We start from the raw sequence: 9916 nt of genomic DNA, 5'->3' as shown, positions 1-9916 counted from the left end.
TATCTTTTCATTTTAGTATTTCTCTCTCAACCTGCTGCGTTTACCTGTTACCTGCCTGAAACCGGCCTCCATGATATGATGACCTGTTGTTAGAGTCCTGCTGCCTGCTCAGTTTGATTGCTCCTTGCTGATCTCCGCGTGAAGAACTTTCTTAAACTACCTGCTGTGTGTGTTGTGTCTGCACTTTGTCTATCACAACTTTTACAACCGACTGTTTCCACAATTAAATTCTCCTTTTATTCAGAGCCTATGGAGCTGAATAACCAGGTGAGGGCAGACGTGTAGTTCACCTGACAAACTGAGAGTTTCACCCTCAGGCCCTGCTCCACTACAACCACCTCAGTCAACCTCTTGCTCTGCGAGATCCTGTCGTTCTCCAAACCTGATAGAACTCCATTGTTTTCAAGCTGCAAACTGCTGTGACCCTCATCACATCCATGTCACACCAAAGCTGCTTTCAGACAAACACTGAACTCTTGTTTTCTCCGGATGAGGTGCATGTGTGAACAGTTTCTGCTGTCTTTCCCTGCCTGGCCTCCTGGTATCATGTCTGTAGAAATCCAGGAGAAGTCAGTGACCACTGAACAATTTTAGATCGCTTGCATCGTATCTGCAAGAAAAAATTGATGTTGCATGTTTTTCAAAAGATTTAGAAAATAATAAGTGCATAATCGTTCATGGCCATTTAAACACCAACACCCACAAATACATTGCACGTCATAACCTTGTGCTGGAAAAGGTGCAGCGTCGGCATCTAAACTGGCAAAATAAAGAGGTAGAAGACATCAGCACATTCACCCGGGTGTCACGTCATTTGACTAGGGAGTGAATGGTGATTGCTTCCATTCTCATTTTGAACATAAGCCAGATGTTAGTGGGGTTTTTTGACCAGTGGAAAAGGGGCTTAATAAGGGGCTAAAAAAAGTAAATGTGAATTCAACTGCACAACATCTCACCCTGTGACTCCTCACAAATCCTTCACTCTCATCCTTCCTTAGGAAACAGGTTAGCCTCACTACTTCTAATCACAACAAGGTCTAAAGCAGCAGAAAGAGAAAGTCAAAGAAGAAAAAACCTCTGTAGCTGGCGTCGAAGCCTGTGGTTTTTGTAGTGCGGTGGGAGTGGAACTGTACATTTGACTCTTCTCTGTGACAGCAGATCAATGCAGCCTGGAGCTCAGATAGAAATGAATTGATTGTCACCGATAAAACTCCAATTAAACAAAGGAACAAGCCTGGGAGAGAGCTCCGCAAGCGGCTCTCATCTTCTCATCAGTCCTCCAGGGGAGGGAAAAGGAGGGGGAGGGAGGGGTGGCAGGAGTGGGCCGGAGCACAAGGTCCATTTCCTCTGAATACTCGCGCTATCAAGGAGGTGTGGAAGTTATGGATGAATATGAGAGAGAGTGAACTGCAGACGGAGGGCTGGACACCCGATAGACAGAGTGTGGAAGACAGAGAGCAGATGCCGAGGTGCTGCCATTGATCCAAAGCTTCCTTAATGATGAAAAGAGATCTTAATTGTGGTGGCATGTGATATATCAGGTTTCGGCAGTCAATGCTGCAGCTCATCTGACCTTCTCTTACTTAATAAGTTAGTGTGAAGCCCCCTCACTGCACAGGCTCACTCCCTCTCTCAAGTCTTTTCCGTCCGCCTGCATGTGCGTCTCGTCGTTTTTATTTCTGTCACTTCTCTCTCCTCACTGAACAATCCCTGCATTTCATACTTGCATGTACTTCCAGGTATATAGTTATAGGGCCTTCCATCTAAGGATGCTTTTTGCTCATATGAACCTCAAAATGAAGTTAAAGATGATTAATGTTCCCCGTTCCTGGAAAATGTACAAGATCTCCTTACTCTCTCCTCTCCTCGTCTCACTTCTCCACTAATAACATTTTCTTCACTATCTCCCTCTATCTCCCAAGCTCTGTAATCTGATTGTTCTTTCTGTGATTGTGCTGTTATTGAATTGTCTGTATCATACATATGTATAAGTCCACCACAATACTTATTCCATCTCCCTCTATAATTTCCTCCTCTATAAACAGGAATCTCATACCTAAAGGGAGGAAACATTAATGCCGTGTTGACACGTGTAAAGCTCCGCTGTGGGGAGCATGGTCAGGCTGGGAGCCCGAACTGGCCCGCAAGTGAAAACTCAAACTGGCCCCTCAAGTCAGGTTTCTACTGACATTTACTGTTAGATAATTTCTAGTGGGCTGAATGGGTTTGGAAATTACGTATTCAAGTTTGTTTTCTGTGTTAGAGGAAAATCATTTTAAAAAGCTGGTGCAGATTTAATGTAAAAGTAAAGTGTGGAAAGATAATGGTGTCTAACCTCAGTGGAACATGATAAATGACATGTTTACTGGAAATACGTCTTTTTACCAGTGATTTCACACACAGCTAATTTCACCTTGTGATATTCACAGTCAGATTTTTAGCCATACTGCATACTGGTTGTAGGCCGGGAAAGGTCGGTTGGTTGGTCCATGATGGATTGCACTCAATTTTATAAAGACGTTCATGGTCCCTCTGGGATGAACCATAATGACTTTTCTTTCGAGCCGTCAGCATTTTAAATTATCTCAACTATCTACTCTGTCAACTAGATTACTGGTACAATATTCTGTACAGATGTTGATGTATTTTGTAGATTTTGGTTATTACGGTGAAATTTGGCACAAACACTCTTTCCTGACTTTTGAAATAGCAACGTGATAAACTTTATTTTTGGTTTATGAGAAATTCTAACAAAACTATTGATATTTGCATCACTCCAAACGTGGTCATAGTAGAAATTCTAACAGTGAAGCATCAGCATGTCAGTGTGAGCATATTATTATCATTCAGCCCAAAACACAGCTGTTCCTGTGTGCAGCCCCATAACGTTTGTAGCATGGCTGTAGACTCCAGACTGGACAAATGGGTACTTCATACACTATTTGGCAAGTAGGCCTCACTTTTTTTCATTAGGCTTGCATTCTTAAAGTCCAAGGTATTACTCATCTGTCAGAGGACTGTCCCTGCAAAGGTTACAAACTCCTGAGTCCTGTTCTATTCCTCATTGTGAACGTGTGTATTATTATATAAAGACTGTGAAACACAAGTAAAATAAAGACCAAAGTCCTTTTAACCTACATTAAAGTAACTGATATAAACTAAAGTACCTGTATCGGATTTAAATATACTTCAGGAAACATTATACACCAAAAGCCTTGTATCGTTATATCTATTTTTGTTAATCCCTGCCTTATGTTCATGGTAGTAACAAATATTTATTCGTGGCTCACTGTTGAATGACATCGCGTTTTACATGTTTTAGTTCTGAACAAACACAAGCCAGAGCGTCTGTAATTGACTCAGTGTTTGAATGTGTTATTCAACTCCGTGTTTGTCTGTGTGCAGCCACCTTTTTTCCCTAACCTCCTCATCACCCCAGTAACATCCCTCCGGCTGCTGCTGCGAAACTTACTTTTCACTCATTGTAACCGAACTGAATGGAGGCTGAGGAGGAGAGAAAAACGGGTGAAGCTGTGTTTTCCAATCCGTCAACCTGACGCCGGTTGCGGCCGCCTGATATGACCTTATAGCAAACATCCGCTGTTTTGCAAAAAAGTCTATAGCTTATGGATTTCATGTCAAGAGAAAATATCTGATATTTCTTCTAACAAATCCTCACCCTTTAAATGGATTTACTGTCAAGCACAAAAAAAATTCATATTTATGCTAATAGAAAGGCCATCTATTTATTGGTTTCTGTTGGCATTTTATTACTTTCATGCCACAGAAGAAGAAGCCCTCTCCACACACTCATCTCTTTCCAATCAGTCGATGTTTGGCAAAGGTGCTGACTGTGTACACTTGCTTCCCCCCCCCCCCTTAGAGAGACCGACCTCAGGCCCCAACATGAAATCATCTTTGAGCTTCATGCAGTTGACCCTGAAGGTTGGGTTGAGGCTCGTGGTGTGATGCTGCTGCTGAAGATGGTTGAGGATTATGATGATGGTGCTAGTTCGAGCTCTGTGCCATCAGCTCGAGAAGTGATTAGGACTGCACCAGCCGAGTGTTAGCCTGACAGATGGCAACACACGGAGCTAGCTGACAGCAGTGCTGACAGCGCATTCACAGGAAGTCCCCATCTTGCATGCTCTCTACACTTTGTTTGTTGCCGTATGTATTCTGATGTTTTTTTTCTCCCCGCCATCCACTGTATATTATTCCTACCTGTCAGAATCAGCTCACATCGCCAATTCACACACTCAAAATTGCAAGACCACTGCACAACCCTCCTGCCACGGCCACAAAGGGAGTCAGTGTCTGGGTTAAAAAAACACCTTCAGTGGTTCATTATCCCAGTCACTGGTCATTTATCAACACCTTTCTTTTTTTCTTTTTTTTTGGTAATTCATTCCTTCAGTGGTCAATACATTTTCAGTTATTTTCTCCTCAATCAATCTACTTAGAAGTCAACACTGCTGCCATGTTAATGAATGGCCAACAGAAATAGATATGTTAATTGAATGACTGAATACATTAGGAGCTGTATTGAGCGCTGCACTGTTGCCTCTGCAAATAGCGATGTGGAGTCGTTATTAGGTGCGGTGATTGATGAACGATGAGGAGAGCTTTGGCACAAACCTGTCTGTTCCACTGCCCTGGATAAGAGTGAATAGAGACAGAAACTGTCCTTGCATGATCAAAAGTCTGATCCTATTTGTTTTTTCATTTATTTTTAATATTTTGTTTGGTTTGTTTATTCACCAGAAGAATAGTTTTAAACCACACCCGAAAGCATCCTCAGGGGAAGCACATGTAACCTCTCCCAACATTTGTAATACTTCTTCCTGTCACCTCATGACAGCTTCGAGCTTGTAGTCTTTGCATGTGTGTGAACGTGTGTGTTTGTTTGAATGCGTATGTATGGGAGCATGGCAGTAATGTGATTGATGACACATGAAGGAAAGCAGAGGAAGATCTCCAGTCAATCAGCCGTGTGAATAACCACCAAGGCTGCGGATTAGAGACAGAGAGATGTCAGACGAACAGACAAAGGCTCACATCCACTACCTTACATGCAGAGTGGTTGTTTTGTTCTCTCTGGAGCAACATTGACAACAAAATTAAAGTGTGCTAATAAAAATAGATGGGTCTGTTTTCTCCGATTCAGGAGATGAATCATTGCAAAATCGAAAAAGTTGGATGCTCGCTGAAATTAAAAAAAGTAAGTCAGGCAAAAAGATCTGATGCAGGGACATAATGGAGATGTATTTGAATGTTTCTGTTTGTCCAGACTGTTGTATTTGGAGTACAGGTAAATTAGAGCTAGAGAAACCAGCCACAAACTGGTTGCACTACTTCCACAGTATCCGCATTGGATATTTTTGTATTAAATCTACTGTTGTTGGGTGCCAGCTATTTTGTTAAGTGCCCTTAAGCAAAGTGCTGAAACCTTACAATTGGTCCATTGATGCTGCTCTGTGGCTGATGCACAGACACTGTTTAAATTGAGACAGCTTTTGACTGGTTACACTCAACTAATTTTTGAATTAGGCTGAATTTCCACCAGATTGGCTGTTTTTGAGTCTGAGCAGGATCCAAATTATGTGATCAATAATATGGATTTTGGAGACTCCAAAATGGTGGATTTCTGCCAGAAATGTTGGTTCTATTTCTAACAGTTTGAATATCCATTTACACTGTTCTCAGCCCTAAAAATAGTTGAGTTGGAATTATATAACTCTGGAAAGACAAGTCCTCCAAATGACACATAGAATTGTTTTCTGATCTGATGTGTCATATTAACAGAACACCTTTGTTGACATGGTTACAGGGTTAAACATTTGGTTAAGGTTAGGGATCGATAAAAGATCTGCATCAGTAGGAAACTGTGTCCTGTGGCGAAGTCATTCTTTTTTTTGACTCATCCATCCATCCTGACCTCCATGCTATATTGACTTTGTGGCTCTATAACAATATCATATTGTTGTGTTGTCCTTCATACGCTGCTCCAGATGGACTAAAGTCTTAATTCTTACATAATTTCTCAATGACTGAAACATAGACTGTATGTGAAGATGGACATCACATCTCAACTTCCTCTCACTGCACAAAAACGAAGCCAAAATATCCCTGATATGGGAGCTGCCATCTTGCACTGGCAACATCATTTGGAGCCAGAGGTTTGGGCAATCGTGGAGTGAAACCACAGAATTGAGGTCACTAATCATGGGTCAGGCTCAGTTTTGACGTCAGCTGTCAATCATCACCTTTCACCCCGTTTTAGAGCATCAAATAACTAATTACATCCAAACTTGTCAGAATCAGCAACACTTTGAACATGCATCAGTGAGATGAGGACTAAACCTAAAATGATAGAAACCATCTTTAGAAAAAGTTAATTTGGCCTGTTGATTTTTTGTTTTGTTTGGTGTAAGTCCCATCCACTAACATTGAGGAGGCTGGTTTTATGACCTACACTGCAGTCAGCTACCAGGGGGTGTTTGAGATGTTTTTGCTTCTTTTTTGGGAGCTGTCATGTCATCCATCTTTATACTCAGACTATGGAGTGCAATTACTGATGCGGAAGTTTTCTTCGGATGAGAGTCTACTTGAAGATTATGTAGAAACATTTTTTATAGCCTTTGTGACATTGTCAATAACGTTTTCTTCTTCTTTTACTTTTTTTTTTTTTTCTTCAGGTCCAAGGGTTGGAGAAGCAAGTGGACTTCTCAGACCTGGGCCCAGTGGGGTCTGTGATGAAGACTCTTCCATATGGCATGGGTGGAGGTGCAGTTGGAGGAACGACAGGAGGGATGGTTAAGCCTCCGTACCAAACCCGTATCTTCTCCACTTCCATCGACCAGACACCCATGAAATCCAAGCCACCCACTTACAGTTTCTTCAACCCGTACGACCCGAACCGGAACCAGTCCCTGCTCCTGGACCAGACAGGCTACCGCTCTAAACGCAAGCCCTCGCTAAAGATATCCAAGACCAAGAAGATCTTCGGTTGGGGCGACTTCTACTTCAACGTAAAGACCATGAAGTTCAGCTTGTTGGTGACGGGGAAGATCGTGGACCACATCAACGGGACGTTCACCGTTTACTTCCGCCACAACTCTTCCAGCCTGGGGAATGTTTCGGTCAGTATCGTGCCGCCATCCAAAGTGGTGGAGTTTGAGGTCCTCCAGCCTCAGCAGCTGCATCCTCACACCCAGCAGAACGTCCAGCTCCAGGAGACCCGGCAGTCCTCCGTCGACCCCAAAGAGATAAAGACCTTTAACTGTCGGGTGGAGTACGAGAAAACCAACAGATCCAAGAAGCCCAAACCCTGCCTGTACGACCCGTCTCAGACCTGTTTCACAGAGCACACCCAATCCCACGCTGCCTGGCTCTGTGCCAAACCCTTCAAGGTCATCTGCATTTTCATCTCTTTCTTCAGCATCGACTACAAGCTGGTTCAAAAAGTGTGTCCGGACTACAACTTCCAAAGTGAGCACCCTTACTTAGGATAAGTAAGTGAGATTGAACTGAGAGGAGCATCAAGAGACAATGTTAATGTCAAAGATGATGATAATAATGATAATGATGGATATGATAGTCATATTGATTACAGTGAAGATGCAGGGGACAGTTTTTTTGCCTCTGAACTGCCGTGACTTGTGGATTTAAAACACGTATAATCAGAGCTATGGATGGTTAGGATATGGCTGATTTCTCTGAATTATTTTCCAACTTTGTATTTGTTAACTTCTGTTTTTATTAGTTTTTTTTTTTCCTCCCTGTAAATAATGTACTCAAACTCAGCACACTTATTGTTTTTAGATATTTGTTTCTAGGTGTTATTACTTTTTGCAGTTGGAGAATTTCGGGTTGAAAACAGCTGGAATCAGTATTATGCCCTCCGAGTACAGAGTGAGCCTCCGAGGCGGCTGTGTTGTGCCGTCACCGTATGGCAGGCGTAACGTTATGGTAGACTGACTGTTAATCATCCTCTCAGCTCTATGTTTCAAAACCTGGATATAAGAGAGTTATATGTATGAGAAATGCTATGCTGGATATGCATACAATATACTGTATGAAAAAGCACATTAAAATCTCTTAAACTGTCTGTCTCTCCCTGGGTGAATGTGTTCTGTCTGAGCCTGAAGCAAAATTGCAGGACACAAGCCAAGCAGCGTATTCACATTATCTACACTCAGTGAGGACACTATTTTAAATTAAGTTACATTTCACTCCGATTAGAAATGCACGCCCGAGCCTTCTGTGAAGATATGCAATTTTAATTTTCTCAAATATATTGAATTAATTCTAACATGAAAAACCAACTGTGAGACATTCTTAAGACGACAATAATGTGTGTCTCTTTCTGGGGTTGAGTTGGTATGTACACTAATAGAATCCAAGGGAGGTATCTGATATGGTTTTTAATTATGCACACTCTCTAACTGAAAAAAAAGAACTATTATATTGGAAGTAATATTACTGACAGATTTCTGTTTGTGTGACTATGCAAGCAAAGCAAGTAGTGCACACCTGATCAAACATTTTTTCAGGTGCACGTAAGCCTCCAGTTGGTTTCCTCACATTTTATTGGCGTCTGTATTTCTGCTGCCACAGATACAGTTCAAATCACAGCTACCTAATGATTTATCTTAGTTTTCTTTATGCTGAAAATATGAGCTGGTGGAAAGACAAAGCCGGACAGTAAAGGGTCACAGCAAGACTATTTTGGAGGATTACTTTTGCGTTACATGCAAAATGTTATTACGTTGTCATTTCATTAAAAGTACACAAGTCTGTCTGTATCCATGTCCTAAGAACAGTAACTGGATCCAAATGAATCTGACAGCATCCTGCAGATCACTGTACTGGGTTCTTTCGTAAAGGCCTCTTGATCTAAGAATTTGTTAATTTCACTGATCATACAACAATGCCTGTAGTACTATATCAGCCTACCTTATGTCCTGTTCAAAGTAAAATTCAATAAGCTGATCCATACTGCAGGATTGCGTTGGGAGGAGATCAGCAGAAAAGAGTCACATGTTAGAGTGTAAGAGTGTATGGGGACCCATTGGGACCAGATAGGCCGGGCGGGGTACGGACAAACATTTTGAAAGGAAATTCAGGTTCTGGTTTTGTCTGTCACTTTAGCCAGGTTGATTTTTTACACAGCACATCTGTAATTTCGGGGAAAACAAGCAATAACCATGTGTCAGTGCAGCTTTACATTAACTGCATCAGGATTAGGGTCGGGTCCGGACACAACAAAACAGAATGCCTGTCGGGTTTGGTTGGATTTCTCTTGGCCTTGGACAGGTTCAGACAGAAAAGTGCAGAGCGGCACTCTACTACACGTGGCTCACAAAGAATAGAAGAAAAGTATTTTAAAGCAATCCTCATTCTCGCTGTGACCCGACATGGGCTCTGTGGGATAGTGATGCTATTTCTAAAAAAATATTTTATCAATTCAATTAACTCACCACCTTCTCGCTGATTGAAATAAAGAAACTCAACTTGAAACACCCACCTTCCTTCAGCCCATCTCACACTTCCTTTATTTCTCCCCCGGCACAGAGTGCTTGCAACACTTCTGATTCGACATTAATGGTGCTCGGAATTTCATTAGGTAACACACAGTCAATGCTAATTGAATCTTCATCTCACTGAGGCTCAATACCCTATTATGCTCATGATCGATGGCATGGAGCTGGAGGTCCGGGGAGGTCCATGTATCTTACACAAGTTGGCGAGGACAGTCCGGGCACAGAGATTGATGGGAGTCACTGCAACCCAGATTCTCTTCCCCTCCCCACAGACGCGCTACGATCGTTAGGTGGCGAATCACCAGGCAGGTTGTTGTGGATCCTTGTGTGCGCCTCTGTGTGTGACACCAGATGTGATCACATGTCTGTGT

At 42.2% G+C, this 9916-nt stretch overlaps 1 protein-coding gene across 1 annotated transcript in view; it reads left to right on the top strand.

The window, feature by feature from the left end:
• LOC117761999 (neurexophilin-4) overlaps positions 1-8170 on the top strand; it is a 40761-nt gene extending 32591 nt beyond the window's left edge. Inside the window, exon 2 of the mRNA XM_034586410.1 lies at positions 6699-8170. Within this exon, the coding sequence (XP_034442301.1) occupies positions 6699-7514 (816 nt within the window). The 3' untranslated portion in view covers positions 7515-8170. The remainder of the gene's footprint in view (positions 1-6698) is intronic.
• Positions 8171-9916: the final 1746 nt, after the last annotated feature.

The sequence above is a fragment of the Hippoglossus hippoglossus genome, chromosome 5 (assembly GCF_009819705.1).
Source record: "Hippoglossus hippoglossus isolate fHipHip1 chromosome 5, fHipHip1.pri, whole genome shotgun sequence".
NCBI lineage: Eukaryota > Metazoa > Chordata > Actinopteri > Pleuronectiformes > Pleuronectidae > Hippoglossus > Hippoglossus hippoglossus.
The sequence above is the reverse complement of the archived record's forward strand: the minus strand, read 5'-3'. Positions and strand labels throughout refer to the sequence as shown.